This window comes from Hipposideros armiger, unplaced genomic scaffold, assembly GCF_001890085.2.
Source record: "Hipposideros armiger isolate ML-2016 unplaced genomic scaffold, ASM189008v1 scaffold_132, whole genome shotgun sequence".
Taxonomy (NCBI): domain Eukaryota; kingdom Metazoa; phylum Chordata; class Mammalia; order Chiroptera; family Hipposideridae; genus Hipposideros; species Hipposideros armiger.
Genome location: NW_017731482.1, coordinates 2,119,219 through 2,139,453, shown reverse-complemented (window position 1 = coordinate 2,139,453; position 20,235 = coordinate 2,119,219). Strand labels below are relative to the sequence as shown.

At 39.6% G+C, this 20,235-nt stretch overlaps 1 protein-coding gene across 1 annotated transcript; it reads right to left on the bottom strand.

The window, feature by feature from the left end:
- Nucleotides 1-4,472: 4,472 nt before the first annotated feature.
- On the bottom strand, nt 4,473-20,161 carry SPCS2 (signal peptidase complex subunit 2). The gene is made up of 5 exons (XM_019649360.1): nt 20,010-20,161; nt 13,122-13,205; nt 12,375-12,535; nt 10,041-10,175; nt 4,473-5,339 (listed from the first exon to the last, which is right to left on the bottom strand). The coding sequence occupies exons 1-5, from the start codon at nt 20,121-20,123 to the stop codon at nt 5,153-5,155; spliced, it is 681 nt and encodes a 226-aa protein (XP_019504905.1). The 5' UTR covers nt 20,124-20,161; the 3' UTR covers nt 4,473-5,152.
- Between the last annotated feature and the right edge of the window lie 74 nt (nt 20,162-20,235).

Sequence of the window (20,235 nt, the reverse complement as noted above, 5' to 3'; positions counted from 1 at the left end):
GTTCAATTCAGATGAGGCTGTGAATCAGCGCTTTGTTCAGTTTTTCACAAATAAAGACAGGTCCTTCTATGGATGAGGAATTATGAAGCTCACTGAAAGATGGCAAAAGGTTATTGAACAAAACGGGCAACATATCATTGATTGATCTGTTTTTTATATAAGTAAATGACCTTTGAAAAACACAAAATACATCATGACTTTTCCGACAACCCAATATTAATAGATGTCTGTGGATGGAAGAGTGGAACGTCCACCAAATACCTTGACTATCAGCCCACCACTGAGTGGCTTTTGCAGTAAAGTTGCATCACTGTCAGACTGCATGTGGTCAAGAAAAACAAAAACATGAGACAGATTAGTTTCAGCACCAAAATAGTGTGGTTAGAGTTGACTGATTTAAGTAGAACAGCAACACTGTAACCTAAAAAAAGTCAAGTGGTGAGGCACTAATGATAACCCGGAGAAAGGTCTGATCTAGTCAACCAGCCAGGAGAGGGTGGAGGCCATGCTCAGTGCTACATGGCCTCACTCATGGCTAGACAAACAGGAGTTTCCATAGGAGTCACAAGTCTGGCAACCAGTGGTAGCCTCTGCATCAGAAATGTGTTTTACTTTGTGCCCAGGCTACGATGGTGGGTGTAATTCCATGTCTGGTATGATGATGAATCCAGGCAACAATGGTGGCAATCTGAGTGGTACTGTCTCCATCAGCAGCTTGATTCCAGTTGGTCTCATGAAATGATGAGCCTCTACTGTAGGCATCTACATGAGTGACCCAGGCGGTTCAATTAATAGCTGTAATTCATTTCTAGCTTGTAGCCCCAAAGAAGAGTATCTTTAATCCGACACTCTGTAGTCTTCCAAGTGACAGACCAGAGGTCTAGGCCATTGGCAAGAGCCTGAGAGTCAATAAAAATATAACATATCTAGTTCCAAGGAATTGTTTAGGGCAAGGGTGACAGCTGTCAAAATCAGCCCATTTTGCTGACATGCCCTTATCTTCTCACATGCCCTCACCTGGCTCATGTACTTTCTCTTCTAGAAAGCTGTATCTATCAGGATCCCATCCTTCTTACCAAAACTGTGAGTAGTCCATGGTCTAGAATGTTATCCTACTTGCAAACTAACAAGTTAACCTACTATTCTTTCACGGATACTGGCAGAAGACTCCTGGATCAGAGACAAAGGACTTTATTATTTATAGTGCAACAAGTGATGTGAGCATATGTCCCCAACAAAAGTAATGCAGGATAGGCCTAGATGGATGCCTACACATGCAGTGAGTTGTGTCATGGGCCAAGAACCCTGAGATTGGGAAAGTCAACACTTTTATAGTGAACAGCAGACAAACATACTCCTTAGGGAGAGACATGACCTCATCTCTCAAGGCTGCTCACTATCAACAGAACACTGAAAAAGGGCCCAGGAAAAGAGTGGTTAGGGTCTTGCATTCACACAACACGCAAGAATACTCAGGGCTCATGATAGATAGCCTCTCCCAACAGTTTCTCATTCTTCAGTGGGTCACCTTCAATAGCTTTATAAACCAAATCCAAGGAACTAAGAGCCTAAATATTACTCAGTACTTATCAACGGTTTCCCAGAAGAGTTTATCAAGGGAAGCTTCCCCCAAAGAGTCAAAGATGCCTTACAGCAGGGAAGGCCCACTACAAAAAGCTCTGAGACCTTTCATCTTGTCTCCCAATGGATCTAAGGTCGGCATGATCCTGCAGGAGGGGGATGGCTGCAAGACAACCCAGCTGTTGCCATTCTTCCTTAATAAGCATTATGCACCCAAATCCCCCTATCTCCCAAGCAAACCAGTCAAAGTTCTAACAATTCGCCTGGTTTCTGCCCATAGAAGTCGGGCATTTTCCTGCTTCCATGCCTGTGTAGGTGTGTGTCTCTGTAACTATTATCTGAAGGAGGAGCCTGCTGCCCACTCAGGATGAATATTTGTGTCAGGAGTTACAACGGGGCAGACCTGTGGCTGACTGCCAGGTCAGTGAGGAAGGCCTCCTGCCCTGAGGTGAGTGAGCAACCACCAGGGCACCTTGCGAGCAACCATTCTTGAACCTACTTCTCAGTACTCAGAGCCTGCAACTACCTCCCCAATTCCTCCTCATTAACAGGCAACAATGCATTTATGTATTTAAAACATTATTCTAAAAAGGGTCACAGACAACAACAGACCATCAAAAAGATCCAGGGTACTATAAAAAGTTCAGAATCATTGTCGATTACTATTAAGGTAGTTGTGGTTATCAGAGGAGTCTTCTGAGCATATGTGCTTTTAGGCTGGGTTGTTAAGAATATTTTATTTGATAACATAAAAGGCCATCAGTGGGGACAGGGTTCATTCTACAAAAAATATTAATATGATATTAGAGGTTTTCCCAGATGATTTCTATCAGGGAGACAAGGTTTGGAGCAGAGAGGGGGTGTTTAGCCAGGGGTGGAGATAAGGTAGACAGATGTGATAAGAAAAAGGGCTCTAAACTGAGGAGGAATCTGGACACAAAGAAACATACAACTTGTGTGTATTCAAAGGAATTATGAATTTTCTTCCATTCCCTAAGGTTGTTCTGAAGCAAAAAAATTGTTTCTAAAAATATATATATATATAAAAGCACCAAACATCAAATACACATGAGCAGTTAAAAATAGCTATTTTCCCCACTATCCTTAGCAGTCATATTTTCAAAGACTAAATCCATATTAGGCAGGTGTGAGGAGCTGAGAGCCAGGAGGAAAATGTGATGCCTGTCAGGGTGTCCTGATGGGAGGGGCGCTGCAGACCTACTAAAGAGGGCAAAAAGCAACCCAGCAGCATTCAAAGCAGGCTGGAGGGACCACTCAGCCGCCATAGGTGTCAAAAGCCGACCAGAGACATGCCGCAGCCACATAAACTGCACCTGTGCTGAGGCAGTGAGCCTGTTCAAGCGATGGGAAACTGTCCTAAAAAACCACAAGTGCAGGGTTGAGCATGGGGATGGATGAACAATTGTAACACAGGGCTGCTGATTCACTTTTTCAGCCAATTGATACTGCCTCTACTGGTGTCTGGAGTCACAAAAAAATCATAAGAGATCCATGCAACCAAAGAAATCTCTAAGTGTGGCCTATGGGCAGATCTAAAAGATTATAGCACTCATACTCTTTTTAATCATAAGGAATGTTTTGTGTGCAGGTATTTCTGGAGGGTAAGGAGCCTTCACAATCTCAAAAGGACACATTATCTAAAAGCTCTTTGACAGGTTCAGACACTTAGTCCTAGAGAAGGAATGACATTTGCCCAAGGTCACAAATTAGAATAAAGCTGGAAATAACCCAGGTCTCTTGTCTCACTTAACAATCTATTTTTCCCCCACTCCCCCAAACCCACACTTCCCTTGGGATAGCGAAAAGCTAGAAACAAACAACAAACATATCTATCAATAGGGAAAGAGTTAAATTAAAAGCATTTCTATTACGGAATGTTATGCAGTTCTTGAAAATGACTTTGACCTACAAACAGGGAAAGTACCCCAAATATTAAGTTAAACAAACTATAGAACATATTTCAACATAATTCAACATTTGTTAAAAAAATGAAGGTACATGTTTGTATATGTAAAGAAAAAGATACACCTGGTGTGAAAGAACTCCAAGGAGTCATTGTGGAGAGGGTTATTCCCTGTGTACACCCACAAGCCTTGGGACCCGTGTCTAACAGTTAAGTCCTTCATTGTAAAAATACGATTATCCAATTACACACCTTCCAAAGCTTCCAGTAGCTGACAGAACAGGATTATCCTCTAAAAGGGGAGGGGAGGGATTAGAAGCTGAGAGAATTCCATGACTTACCCAAGGTTGACAGGAATAAAGAGTGTAGGATGCAAGTTTTCAACTCCCATTCATGATATTCCACAATCCCCCACTGTGTGGCGCTAGATAGGGCAACATTCTCAAGTCAGGATAATGGGACAAGCGTGATTTTTTATAAGCTATGGTTTTAGGTACCAGGTTTATCTGGAATTGTACTTCTGTTAGGGCGATACTCTTATTGGTCACAGGATCTAGGCAAGTACCAGTTCTCTGACCACCGTGGGAAAATACTGGGGAAGATGCTGCTCACAACTTTGGAGCCAGACTACCAGGTTTAAATCCCAGTTCTATCACTAGCGGTGTGATAAATTATTCAACTTTTGTGCCTCAGTGCTCTCATGCTACAAAATGGGAATAATAAGAGCCCCATTTCTTAGATTGTTGTGAGCACTACTGGGTTAATACATGTAAAGTATTTGGAACACTACCTGACACCACGTACTGAGTGTCATCATAGTTATCACCGGAAAGCGAGCAGCTCCTTACCTACAGGGTCTCAGGGGCCTCTAACCAGTTCAACAGCCTAGAAATGGAACCTAGAGTAGAGTAAGGCTGTTAACTTGATGCTCTGTTCCTTCCATCAAAACTACCCACCAAAAACTCCACTTTTTCACATCTTCTTTCCTTTTATTGAAAAAAATTTTAGAAAATGGCAGTTAATAAAGGACACAAACAAATTAACATGGATAGACTAGTGAAAAACATAGACAATATAAAACTAAAAATGTCATTGGCGCTTCTTTAATTGGTTAAGAGCACAAAATGTAACAGGCAGGTCTGTTTTAAACAAATTAAATAGCTGTGTTTCCCCCCCAATTCTCTCCAAGTCAGATATATACACACACAAAAATGGTGTGTAAAGATGTACACAAGAAGGTGTATCCTGAATTAAGAGAAACAAATGTTGAAACAGGAATTAACACAATAAAGTCAGCAACAGATTAGCAATTTTAAAAACTGAGCCTTCAAATGCTACATGGCACAAAGCTTATACTGCTAGATATGAAGGAGAAAGACTACGGCTTTTAGCAAAAATGCTTTTCCAGAAAAGCAAATAAAAACAACACAATCAGCGGACCAACAAGGCGACAGCTAGATATCAGAGCTAAAATTTCTCACATCTAAGCTAGAAAATCCTATTTATCCAGAATGGACTAAAATTTCAGGATGAAACAGAGACATTTTTAACATTTCTTACTTTATCCAATTTAAAATCTTTGCTCCTTTCAACCTCACTCCGTAATTTCACATGATTCTGCAGAAAAATGGCTGCTTTTAGAATTGGCTATTTTATTTTTCTTTCTGTGGCAAGGCTGTCATGGAGCCTGGATATTTCAGGCTCATATGCATCCATGACCAATGTCCCGCTGTGGTCAAAAAACTTAGCAATGGACTTGGTGAACTCAGCTTCCCGCTGCTGCTTTGTTCTCCCACTGATGAAGGTCAGCTTCAGAGTGTATTTGTCATCGAACCTAAGCAAAGATAATAAATCAAAAAACAAACACAGAGATTCAATCAGTAACAATAGAGCACCAAGTGTTTTTGAAGAACAGGGCTGAGATGCCTACACACAGATTTATCCTTCCAAAAAAACAAAAACAAAAAAATCAGGGGCTTCTAACTGCCTTCAAGATACATGTTCTAATTTGTAGATGTTGCCATGTCTTCCCTGATTTAATTACTGTGTACCTCCTTTACCTTGTTATAGACTGTTAAACCATATGGACCATCTTCTCTCACCTCTGGACGTCATACTTGTTATGCTAGCAGGGTCTTCCTAGTACACACTAATCTCCAATCTCAACTGACTAGTTCCCATTTGTTAATACTATACTTGGACATAAACTTCCCTGGGAAAGACTCCCCAGACACTCCCAAACTGGGTCAGATGTTTGTCTTTCCTTTGTCTTCCAAAGCACCATCAACCAAGTCAAATACTGAGTGCCTATCATATGCCAGGTCTAATGACAGGGTCGATGCTGTCAATGAAATTACCTATCGAAGTGCTGTCTATTTGAGTCTTCACTGGACTCAGGGATTCTTCAAGGCAAGGATTTTCTCTTCTTTTCTATTCTTATCTTGGCACTTTGTAGGCAATCAAATCTTTATGAATAAATGAAGAACTCTATAGTTTTCACAGATGTTTCCCAATTCCAGGTTGCTCAGTCCTTATATGCTATAACCAATCTAGCTCTGGGTTCTACCCTGATCCAGGGATGTCTTTTACTACATGAACTCCAGAGATTCTTTAGCTGCCTCTTACTTTTTACTATTTCCACCCATTCAAGAGGGTTTATAACATCAACCTCTGGCAGGCTGACATTTCTCCCACAATCCCCACCTGTTTCTGCCTCCATTTAATTAGGGCATATTCAGTGGATTGTCCGGCAGGTATTACCTTTAGAGGAAGCAGTTGTTTGAGCCTGTTTCTGCATATTTAAAATAGGAAAACTACCACCTCCTTTTTAGGATCGCTGTCATGATTAAAACAGTGCCTATCATTAACCAGTAATGCAAAAGATCATAGCTCAATAAACTGTCATGCAGAGTTATTCCCAACTGGGATAGCTAGGATGAAGGTCCTTGAACTATTTTCAAGACCTCAAAATTTTTTCTCAAACTCTGACCAACTGCTGCTAACTGGTATCATGGTAACAACTGGATTTTTGGACACAGGTCCACGGGAAGTTCCATGGCTTTGGTGGCAGGATGAGTTAGAATCTGATGCATTTTAGAAATAGTTACTCATTAATTCAATAAATATTTTACTTGGCCCCAACTACGCACATCAGGCAGTTTTAGATGCTGAGGATATACGGCAGTGAACACAACAGACAAATCTCTGCCTTTTGGGACTTTTTGTGTGTGTGTAAGGAAACCAACAATAACATAAAAAATATGATGTTTTTTTAATATGGTAGACAGAAAAGGCTTCACTAAGCCGGTATTTGAGCAGAGCCCTACAGAAGGTGAGAGAACAAGCTATCTGGAGAAAGAACATTCTACACAGAGGAAACAGCAAATGCAAAGGTCCTGAGGCAAGAACATGCCTGGAATGTGTGAAGAACAGAAACGAGGCCAATGAGAACATAATGGAATACGAGAGGCTAAGAGCCACAGGAGATGAAGGGTGTGTCTGCGTATGTGTGTGGGGTACAGAGAATAGAAAGGTATGGATTTCTAAGCTCTGCTTAAGCTTTTAGTGTTTTTCTCTGAATGAAGGTTTTAGGCAGAGGAATCAGCTTATCTGCCTTGCTTTAAAAGAATCACTCTGCTTGCTGCATTGGGAATAGACTACAGGCAGGGAGATCAGCAGCAGGGGTCCATTAGGACATTACCACAGAAACCTAACAGAGAGGATGGTAGCAGTGGGGATGTAACAGGTCAGCATGAATATATTTAGAAGGTAGAGCTGATAGATTTGCTGACAGATTGTTGGAAGGGCTGAGAAAGAAGAGTCAATTCCAGAGTTCTGGTCTGAGTAATTAAAAGGATGGAGATGCCATTTAAGGAGATGAGAAAAACTGGGGGAAAGCAGGTTTAAATGAGGGATAGCAGAGTTAGGTTTTGGACATGTTAATTTTGAGGTGTTCATTAAGATCCAAAGTCAAATAGAAAGTTGGGGTATACGTGGAGTTCAGAGTAGAGGTCTAGGTTGAAGATATAGATTTAGAGATCTTCTTCATATAGATGGTTGAAAGTCTAGACAAGATTACACCTAGTGAGTGAATATAGATAGAAAGGAGGCGCTAGCAACAAGCATTAGTGGCATTTCAAATTTAGAGAATGTGGATAATGAAGAATCACAAAGATGACTAAAGAACAGACATTAAGAGAAGAAGAAAATTAGAAGAGTATGCTATCCTAGAAACCTAGTTGAAAAGAAGTGTAACAAGGAGAGAGTAAGTCACTCAGTCAAATGCTTCTGATAGGTCAATTATGATGAGGATAGAGAAGTGAAGACAAGAGCAGATCCAGGAGATCACGGGAAAAGGAGAAAAGGGGAGCAGGGATATGGGAAGACTGTGTAAGAAGAACAGGGGAAAGAAAACAGTATTTTTTTTTAGTTGGGAGAAATTACAGCATGTTTGTATGCCAGAAAGAATAATCTATCAGAAGGGGAAACATCAAGTAAATGAGAAATGAAGAGGAGGCTGTATATAGGAACTGAGAAAGACGGCAGAATATGGTGAGCACTCTAGGTAGTGATGCGAGAGTACTGACCGCTTCTATTTTCTCAGCAACAAAAGAAGGTGAGAGTAAAGGTAGGGGGAAGTGGGGATGAGGTTTGAGGATAGAGATAAAAGATTCTCTAGAACAGTGACAGAGTAACTGGACTACAGAAATGCCATGGAATCTAAGCTGGGCAAAGAGGAAGTGAGGGGAAGAGGGAAAGTGAAAAGGCGGTGGGCTCAATGGATTATGGATGCCAATGGGGCTGAAGAACTGTTAGGACAAGAGAACTAGAAGGAGGTAAACGAGAAATAGGAAGTGATGGTCGGAGAGTGAAATTACTGAAAGTAATTAGTTATCAGTAATAGTAAAGTCTAGAGTATATTCAGGGAAATAAGTGTTCAAGACATGGTAGAAAACAAGAGAATCAGAAAAGAGGCAATAAAACTGAGAGGCCAGAGTACTGGAATAATCATCTACTTGGATATTGAATCACCAAGACTTCTAAAAAGAACTATGTCAGAGACAGTGCCAATGAACCAGGAGCTTAAGAGAAGTGGGTCTATATTTAAATGCAATCAGAAGGAACAGAGGTGGCATATTTCCTCTCCACAGGCACCAACAATGTGGCAGTTGGTAAAAATTAGCAGGGAATGCGGAAAAATCAAAACCCTCATACACTGCTAATGGGTTTGTAAAATGATGCAGCTCTTTGGGAAAATAGTCTGACAGTTCCTCAAGCAATTTAAAAAGTTACCATACAACCCAGTAATTCCTTTCCTAGGTATATCACCTGACAATTAAAAACATGTCCACACAAAAACCTGTACACAAATGTTCTCAGCAACATTTTTCATAATAGTCAAAAGGTGGAAGCAACTCAAATGTCCATCAACTAATGAGTATATAAGCAAAATGTGGTGTGTGCATGCAGTGGGACATTATTCAGCATAAAAAGGAATGAAATATCAATACATGTTAAATGGGTAAACTGTCTGGCATGTGAATTCTATCTCAATACAGCTGTTTTAAAAATACATGTCAGAATGATACTAATGAAATCAAGATGTTGTAAGGGCCTAGAATTCTGCAACTCTGCTTCAGGGGCCTGGTACAGGGTGTAGATTTAGGATGGCTAAGGCCAAAGGGCAGCTGGGAGCCCTGCCAGAAAATAAGAACTCAGCTGCAACATGAGAATGAAGGTCTGCTCCTCCTCACAGATATCTCCACAGTTGGTAATGAGAGGTTTTTTGACGCTGATGTTATACTTACGCTCATACATGTGAATAGCTGTACTTATAGTTTGAGAGCCTGCTATGTGTGTATGCTAGAACCTATACTATGTGTTTTTAGGATTGTGACTAAGAGCATGAATTCTGGGCTCAGGCATGGACTGGAATACCTGCTAGAATTCACTTTGGAGCCCAAATAGTTTACATGATGTACCAAAAGTCACACAGCTGGAAAAAGATGAGCTGGAATTTGAACCCTGTTCTGGATACCTAAAAAGGCCTCAGGTGTCAGCTGTATAAAGTTATATCCACTGCTGGTCAGAAACAGACTGAATTGTGCTTCTCTGAGTTGCCCAGTACATTGCTTCAGAGATTCCTGATGGCACAGAGTGCAGTCAGGATCATGGAAGAAATAGAAGCTAATGGGGGTCTTCAAAGATAACTGATTGCACACCTCCGGCCTTTATAGTTCTGCACTCTAATGGACTCAGTTGATTAGCCACAGGAAAAAGAGAATCATTCTTTATTCTTCCACCAAAGTGCTTTGTCCCAGGGTTTCTCCTCAGAGCACATCTGTGATAATGCAGTCTAAGAACTGTAGTGCTGGGAAAACTTCCTAGATCATTCATACCTTTCTCTTCACTTTACATGACTAGCACTATGATCTACATAGTGTAAGCAGATAATAGTCTGTCGTCGATAATGACTCAATCAATATCCAGGGAAAATCCAACAGCAGGACTTAAGAATCTGTGAGGACAGTCTTACCTTTTGAGACTGGAAGACAGTTGCCAAATGTCATCAGGATCCATCCCTGTAGGATCTTTCCTGTGGGCCACGAGAAAAATGCTCTTCTCCTTATATGAGGTATAAATAGTCAGGATCCCCATCATCACAAAATATGTTCAAATGAAGTTAAGGAGAAAACAGACAAACACACACACAAAAGAGAAATAACACAAATTGACAAGCAAGGTCTGCAAAAATTACTAAAGAGTTTTGTCTTTGAAAACACTAAAAGCTTAGCTATTTCATTTTCAACCTTATATTTATGTACCAAGAGAAACAAGGTTCTCTCTGGTTAGTTCTCCAAAGAACACCTCAAAAGAGAAAGAAAAAGATACAGGGCATAAACCAGCTCTCATCTTTTCTGTTCAAGGATAACATGTATAAGACCCTGTTACCTTCCGTGTCAAGACTTGTGCTTATTTCTCTATAAAATACAAAACTAATAATCACAGTGTACTTAACCATGCTCAACCAATTTTAAAGGTCATCAGAAGAAAAGTGACTTCAAATTAGTTTACTATAAGGACAATTACTTCCTATATACGTATAGGCTTATTATTATGTTCAGTTTTTGACAGTATTAACTACCATATTTGAGAACCTACTATGTGCCAGAAACTAGCATAAAAGCTTTGTGTACATTGTGCAATTTAAATTTTATGAAAGTGAGAAGCAGGAAAGTATAGTGCTAAGTGTATGGACTTTGGAGTGAGGCAGTCCTAGATTTGAATTCTGGCTTTTAACCAATGTAGCTTTGGCAAATTACTTCCTTCCCCAAGGCTTAATCGTCACCTCGAAAATAGGGACAATACTGACTTTTTAGAATTATCATGAGATTTGGAGATGATATATATATTTTTTAATGTGTCTAGCACACAGAAGACACAATAGTAATCATTACTATTATATATTATATAAAACCGATATGCTTATAAAAATGGCAAAATGTTTTTTGTTTTAAACAAATATAACCAAACAAATGAAATTCCATCAAGGTAGTTCTCTTGGGAGGCCAAGTTTTGTATTAATGTTGCTCTCATTTTTCAAACCTCTTTGGAACTCCTTTGGGAATTGTCTCTAGAACCTATGGTATATTCTTTGGAACTGCCTTAATAGTGAAAATTTTAATACTTGGATGATTTATAGGTGCCAAGCTTAGGGACCATTTTTTATCAGAACCTGCTTTATTAAATGGCTTGCTAACTGCCTTTGAAAAAAAATCCCCAAAGTGGAGTTTTTGGAAATATTTTAGGTAGTGGTTAACATTGTTAAGAAAAGTCACCTGCCCACTAAAATGATTTGTTTTAAACAACTAATACAGTGATAGCACATAGCAGACACTCAGAACACTATGTGGCTATTAAGAAAGAGGCAGACCTGTATATACCAACATGGAAAGACATCCAATATGTTTAAGTTAAAAAGAAAGAAAAGTGCAGTATGTACAGATTGACTTGGGGGGAAGAAGTGGGAACCACAAGAAAACTGTTAACTATGAACATGTACGAGTATTACTTTTGTAATAATAGTAACTATATATTATAATGAAAGTCCTATGTAGTCAGCTTTTTGAGAAATAATCAAGCCGGGTAGGTAACCAACATGATTCAACATGTATCATAACAACGATAGGGGAACAAAAAACATTTCAGAGCCAATGACATACCGAACACATTACAGAATATCCCATTTAATCTTTATAATTCTGAGTGTGAATTATCCATGTTCATAAATGAGCAACATTCAAACAGTCTCAAAAAAGTTAAGTTCTTATTTGCACGAGATCACAAAACAGCTGGGATTTCAAACCCAGGTTCCCTAGCTCCAGAACAGGTCTTATTTCCACTGTTACGCAAGCCACACCTTTACCTCATGCTCAGCAATTCCCAGTCAGCCCCTCAGCTTCAAGGAAACCTGACACAGGTCTGAATCTCACAAATCAGGCACTTTCCGAACATCCTGGAATGTGGCTTTAAGCAACCTGGCCTAGTGGGAGAAGTTCTGGACTAGGAACAGCAAGAGCTGAGTTGTCACTATTACTGTGTGTTTTGCTGTCAGGTGCTCACACTTAAGATTATAATAACCTCTACATTAATAACTAAATAGAACTAAAGATAAAATAACCATATTAAATCTAAAATATCAATGATAATTACTACACAAATTTACAGATACCCACAGTTGATAACGTTAAATTCTAACATTAGCAAGCCCCAAGATCAAAGTTTGTTTTTTGTAGGGAGCAGGGAGGAGTGTCAGTCGAGATTTTAAAATAGTCACCAGAAAACAAACCTGAGCAGAAAGAAAGGATATGATATGACGCACAAAGCCAAAACAGGCTTGGACTCTGGAAAGGGGTGCATATAATCCCAAATCAAAGCCACTATGGCAAAGAAACAGGAGATGGTACAGATGGTGAGGCGACCGTCAATTAGACCAAAATTCTCCACATACTTGTACTTTTCCAGAAGCACCTAGTGAGAAGAACAAGGAATCAAGCTACCAGTAATGCTTCCCTCCTAGAACCTGCTTTTATTCTTAACTTCCATGATAAAAGCTATGTTAAAAATCATATAAATTAGCAAGTAAGTAGTTCCCTCCCGTCAGAATTTTACTACTATGAGCACGAAAAGACTCGGCTGTTTTACAATGGATCCCAGAGAAAAAGTTCATCAAATTCTTATACATTTTTTAAAATCCTCAACCTTTTCCCTAGGACGAAGCTCAAATTTTCTTTTCCCCTTTTAAATGTAGAGATGACCAATCAAGGATGAATGTTTTATATTCCCTCAACCTTCTTGGCTCTATGCTAATTAACCACAAAAACAACAGATTACCAGCTTTCTGGAATTCAAACATTTGAGATTTTGAGAAGTTTGAGGTAGCTAACATTTATATTTTAACACGTTTCCCTACTAATACTGTAAGGATTTTAGAAACTGCTTTCTGGCTCAATTCCTAACACTGAGAAGTAGGATATTTCCAAGTCACAGAAGAAAATGATCCCGCAGATGGGCATCAGCTGTACACATGCTAACAGACCCCCACCTCAAAAAGTACCTTTTTGGCAGAATCATCCAAAGAATTTTTCACAGCTGATCCATCCCATTTGTCAATTTTTACAGGCTTATCATCAATCTTCCACTGTAAAACAAACAGAAGAGCTGTGCATCAAGAGACATGGCATCTTACTGAGAGAACTACTTCCTTAAGTGTAGGTAACATTTACCTTCTGATGTTGGTCAGCTAAAAGACAAAACACTTGAAAATGAAGGTAAGGAGACTAGGGTACTAGAATCAGCTGGTACTCAGGTGATGATGCCAGTCTCTATGCTGAGAAATCAAAATCTACAAGTCCCAAACCAAAACACTACATGGGCTACAGAGACTAGTGTGAACCCACATCCCATCCCTGGAGTATAGAAAGAACTCCACTTGGTCATCCTTTCATTCTGTGACCACAAAACTCAGAAAATGTAGATCCATGGACTTTCAGACACTAACAAAATGAAGGTCTCCTTAATATGTCTTTGTCAGCTAACAACTTTTATGCTTTACCAGCATGTCTTAACTATAGGAAAACAGCAAATCCAGTGTAGTCTACATTATGAAAACATTATGAATTAAAAACCAAGTTATATCACCAGGGAGTTATATGATTTTGGACAAACCCTGCTTCAATCTCCCTCATCTATAGAGGCTGAGAAAAGTTACCAAATACTGTACTGGGTAGACGCGAGTGATTCTCTCACCCACTACTGGCAGAAGTTCAAAATGGTACAATACCTATAAAAGACAATTTAGTACCTTGGATTCAACTTCCCACTTCTGGGAATTTTTCCAAATCTGCATACACATGAAATAATACACAAGGCTACTTACTGTAGCAGCATTTATAATAGTAAATTATAAACACACACACACACATATATATATATTGATATATAATAGCTATCTAAGTGGAGATGGCAAGTAGGCAGTTGGACATATAGGTCTGGGGGTCAGAGGAGATACAGGTTGGAAATATAAATATGGAAGTCATCAGCTTATAGATGGTATTTAAGCCATGACACTGGGTATCTCTTTGGGATGAGTGTAGATAGAGGAGAGGGCCAGAGGTTTGCCAATATTTACAGGTCAGGAAGAAAACAAAACAACAATAAAGACAGAGAGGCCAGTGAAGGAGAAGGAAAACTAGGGGCGAGTAGTGTTCTAGAAGCCACATATAGAAAATATTTCAAGAAAGAAGTTATCAATGAGTCAAATATTACTGAAATTGACCTAATATGAAAAACTATTGAGATTTGACAAGGAGGTTCACAGCAGAGAAATGGTGCAGGCGACAGCTAAAAAAGGGACCCAGGCAGATGGAAGTTATTAACTTCTGCAATATCACAGTGCTACATAATGGTGAATGAGTAGCTAACAATAATAATAATAATAATAATAATTTGAAGCTTCAAAGATTATTCCATAAACACTGTAAAGATTTAGAAGACTTTAAATTGAACTATAATTCACATACCATAAAACTCACCATTTTACAATTCAGTATTTTTAAAATTATACTCACAAGTCTGTGCAACAATCACCACTATCTAATTCCAGAATTACTTTCATCACCCCAAAAAGAAACCCTGTACCCATAAGCAGTCACTACCCTCTCCGTCACCCTCCAGCCCTGGCAACTACTAACCTACTTCCTGTCTGCATGGATTTGCCTATTCTGGACATTTCATATATTAAATGGAACCATACAACATGCAGCCTTTTTTGAATGACCTCTCTCACTTAGCATGTTTTCAAGGTTCATTTCTTTTTATGACCAAATATTCTATTGCATGGATACAGCACATTTTGTTTATCCATACATCTGGCAATGGATACTTGGGTTGCTTCTGCCTTTTAGCTATTGTGAATAATGTTGCTATGATCATTTGCATACAAGTTTTTGTGCAGACTTACATTTTCAATTCTCCTAAATTTATACTTAAAGTGGAATATGCTGAGTCATATGGTAACTCTATGTTTAACCTTCTGAGGAGCTGGTAAACTGTTTTCCAAAGTGACTGCATCACTTTACATTTCCACCAGCAGTATGAAGTTTCCAATTTCTCCACATCCTCACCAACACTGGTTATTTCTTATTAGAGCCATACTAGTGGGTATGAAGTGGTGTTTCATTGTGGTTTTGATTTGCATTTCTCTAATCACTAATGATGTTGAGCATTTATTTCATGTATTTATTGGTTATCTATATGTCTTCTATGGATAAAATCTATTGACATCTTTTATTCTTTTTAAAATTGGCCTTTTAATTATCAAGTTAAAGATTCTTTATATACTCCAGATACTAGACTCTTATTAGATATGTGATTTGCAAATATTTTCTCTCATTCTGTAGGTTGTCTTTTCACTTTGATAATGGCCTTTGACACAAAAAAGTTTTTAATTTTGATAAAGTCAGAAAAATGAGTTTTGAAATGCTATTAAAAGTTTAGTCTGCAAAACAGTTAAAAAGCCAGCACCTTGTTTCTTAAACACACACAGACACACACTCTATAGTAATGCCACAGAACTGTTCATTGTTTGTCAGAGCTGGGTCAGGAAACAGGTGCACCATCCACAAGTCTGACAAGCTGAGATACCATCATTTAGAGTAAAAGAGGATACATGACCTGTCTGGGGACACATTGTCGGTGGGTGACAAAGCCAAGGCTTAAGCCTAAGTTTTCCAATCTCAAAACAGATATTCTTTCCACTACTACATTAGCTAGCATATGGCCTGCTCCAGAATGAGGGGCAATGTACTAAGTAAGGTAAGAGACCTGGGTTAAGAACTGGGGAAGCCAGATTCCGGAATCGTTACTAACTCACTGTGCAGTCTTAGGCAAGTGGCTTCATCTTCCCCTTTCCAACTGTGTCCAGGTCTATAGAATGAGGCTGGAACCACATGAGCTTCAAGGTCTCATTACAAACATGTTAGAGAAACCACTATTGATTAAGCAGAATAGTTATAAAACAAACAAAAAACCTGAAAATGTCAGAACCAGAAGGGATTTAACAAGTCATCTAGGACAGTAATTCTTAACCCAGGAGTAATTGTTAAAATGTAGAGGAAATAAACAGCTAAGTGCGAAAATATGCGGACATCCAGGCCCTACCTCCAGAGAATATGATTCAGGTATGCAATGAGGTCCAGAAATCGGTATTTTTCTAACTAGAACCCCAAGGGAGTATGATGTAGACAGTCTCCACATCATGTTATGAAAAATATTTATCTAAGGAAGCTGAAGCCCAGAATAACCAGTTAGTTAGCAGGAACTATATGTATTTTGTTGAGTACTTACTATGTGCCAGTCACCACCTTTTAAGGTAAATACTATTTATAATTACTATTTATTACAGATAAGGAAACTGAGAGACAAAGAAATGTATTAACTTGCCCAAAAACATACACCTGGTAAGTGGCAGAGACAGGATGCAAAGCAAGACAGATAGCCTTGGCTCCAGAGCCTGTGTTCTCAACCATTAAGATATAAAAGCTAGACTTTAAGATTAAGCTAATAACAATTCAGCAAAGAAACAGAAATCCAGCTATGAGGTTAAAGGGTCTGGATATAGCTTCTAGAAAGCATAGTTTAAGACCACATTTTAATAGCCAAAACAATTTTAACAGCCAAAACAAATCCAGCCAAGAGACAGAGATCCAGCTACCAGGTTAAAAGGATTTGGGTACAGCTTCTGGAAAGCATGGTTTAATACCACATATCAATTTTAATAGCCAAAATAAATTGAGCAAGCAATTTTTCTTTACAACCTGCTACATAGAACAAAATGCTTCGATGTATTTTGGGCAAAATAACTTAATGCAATGATTTAAGTTATTCTGTGATGGAAGCTGGAAGATTATATTTGTATAGCTATTTTTAAGATCAGGAAACTAGAACTGCTTTGTTCTTAAAGTCAGTTTCATTGGAGCAGAAATGCACATCTGCTTGGGGAAAGCTGTAAGCACATTTGCATCTCTTTATTACATTTCTTTACGTCAAGTGAAACTGCAGCTGCAGGAAATAAAAACCCTCCAAAAAAATCAAGACAAATCAAATTAAAGAGACTGTAAGGTAACAGCTTCTTATTCCCACACAGCAAAAGCTTTCTATTCATTCAGATCCTGCTCCACTGAGGATAACATTTTTTTCCCATGTTCTCTTCCACAAGTACCTTCAAGTTTTCAGACAACTAGAGGCACTATTGCTAAGGCTATTTCTGAAGACTGAGAAGGCAGATCTGAAGTTTTTTCTCTGCTAAATTCAATACTGCAAGTACTTATTATGTGTTGATTACTACAGAGAACTGTAAGAGCCTCTCATGGGAAACTGGACAAATACAAATTGGTATAACAATACAAGACGGTATGTCATTAAGGGACAGCTTAATTCCCATGTGCCATACGTGCTAGAGAATGCAAAAGGGGAATACTGCAGTGTAAGGCAGAAATGAAGTTTTCCAAGAAAAAGTACATAAACAGCTCTTGATTTATTTTCTATCTCACTTTTTTGTTAATTCTGCCAAGTGCTCCTTTATGAGGCCTTTTAGCTATTTGTGCTATTCAAGCTGGGAATTCTCATCACTTCATTTTATTGTTATAGCTCTTTACAAATGACATTTACTAATACTATATAAATACTATACAATTTAATATTTACATCGAGCCTGTATATATGGACATCCACATTGTTTACATAAGAAAATTTAAGGTCAGTAAAGTCAAGTAACTTATGCAAGGCCATGTAGCTTTCAACATGCTGCACCAGAACTCAAAACGTGTCTTTTATTTTTATATTAAACCCTAGACACTCATACGGTATAAGACCTTATTAGAAGGCTTTTAATTTCTACCTCTCCAAACAATCTGAATAATTTTCTTAAAGCCATGTTAGTCTCAAAAATTTCAACAGTTTCCTACTCCTACTTCAAGCAATCCATGCCCTCCTCAATTTTGTCACCACAGGTCTCTTAGAGAACCATCCAGTCAATTCATTACCTGAGAAACATCAGGCACCTTCTGTGTATCTTTGCTCAAGGACATTCTTAATTGGTGTATTCTCGCTCTCTCTCCCTCCAAAGGCCCCATAAGGTCCCACCCTCCACTCTCAGACATGAGGTCATCCCCTGGGGCCCTCACCCCCTTATCATTTTGCCTCTCTCATTTGAACTTCTGTAAAAGTACACAATTGAGCACACAAAATACCTTTATGTTTAATATTTGGGGTACCCCATGTCCTATACTCACCAATATCAACTAACTTCTGACAGCAGGAGCCTTGACTTATTCCTCTGCCATCACACATTTGTATTTGGTTAGGTTACAGAGATCATTCATGTGTATCATCTCATTTAATTCTCCCCAAAACTCTTTAACATTTCAGATAAAAAAAGGCAAGTTTAGTGAGGTTAAGTCTTCATACAGTTTAAAAGTAGCAGAGCTACTTCAAAGCCCAAATTTTATGATCCCCAAATCCAGGTTTTTCAATAACACAATGATGCCACATAATTTTCAGTAACAACTACCTTAGCAACATGCCTATGCTTAATATTTGCTGGTGATGATCCAAAAATAGAGGGAAGGACAAAAGCAGTCAACGAGATAGGATGAGCTCAGGCTGTGAGGTGACCACCCAGCAGGAAGGCAGGATTTGTGTATGAAAATGACCAATAATTCCCAGTACTCTCACGTCATGGAGCAATTTACCATCCCAACCTCCAGAACATATTCCCGTCCCTTAAGAAGTGTTAAGAGGGTGACAACCATGTAATTCAAAACCAATGCCACCCGAAAAAGAGAAGCAAAAAGATCTGGATCTGAACCCCACAACATGATCCTGTATTCATTTCTTAGGCACCTACCATGAGTTAGGAACATGGATGTCTGAAAGCTGTTTTCAATTAAAGTAAAAAATCCTATTTACTACATTAAAGACCCCATGCTTAACATTTCTCATCAAACTGGCTCAGTGCCCTACAATTAGAGAACTGGAAAGGACCTTAGGGTACATTAAGGCTAAGTCCTTCCTTTCAGAGATGAGGAAACAGACACAGGGAAACAAGCATATTTCAAGGTCACACAGCTAATTCAAGGCAGAACCAGTACTAGGACCCAGATCTTCATGCAATTGTTTCTTCCAAGATCTATGTAAAGGACAAGAAGGGCCAACCCAGGAGCAGAATTTTCCCTTTTTTTTTTTTCTTTCAAGCCCTTGTTACTAGGACCGTAGTTAACAAAATAAAAAAAAAAATGAATGGGCAAAAGGGGGAAGAAGCAAGCATGAGCAAGCAGCAAATTCATGAATATGAATGCACTTGGAGGCAGAAAAGGGGGAGAAAATGAGGGGGAAAGGGGAAGATGGTGAGAGAAAAAAAGATACAAATAAGTTCAGTGTTTCGGGTATCGTGATCAAACGCCTACAAACTTCAGTAAGCAAAAGGCCAAATTGCAGTTTGGAATCTTATAGCGACACGCAAGGGTGGTGGTCGTGGTGGGGAGTTTGGGGACTACTGACTTCGAGTAGCTGCTTTCATTCCTTCGGAATTCAGTTGTCCCCATCGGTTAAATGGGCACATTCAAAAGCAGCCCGCAGCACCATCGAGGAAAAAGTGACAGCCACGTTGAAATGTGGGCATAATCAAGTTATCCTAACGAGTTACGGTGGCCAGCATGAAGGACCAGCAACACTTCCGAGAAAGCAAGAACACCTAAAGAGGAACGAACCCGGGTCTGAGGTGTGGAAGGAGCAAGCTACAAAAGCCGGTAAAGTTCCCACGATGGGCCAAACTGGGGTTCCCCCGGGAAGCCGCAGAAGAAAAGAGGGGCGGGGATGGGAAGGTGGGCTTGTCGCCTCCCGGGTCTCCCCAGGCCTCAGCTGTCTCCAAGGATCGGCTCCTCACCTTATCCAACAAGCCGCTACGGCCACTGCCTGCCCCGCCGCTGGGGCCACCGCCAGCTCCACTACTGCCTCCGCCACCACCAGTTCTCCCGCCCTGTGCAGCCGCCGCCGACATCTTGTCTGCCTCTGCGTCTCCCTCCCACTCCTACTTGTCCGAAGCCGATTGGCTGAAGCTGACTGCGTGACGCGCCGCGCGGAGTCCTTCGGGATCCGTAGTTCGCTGCTGG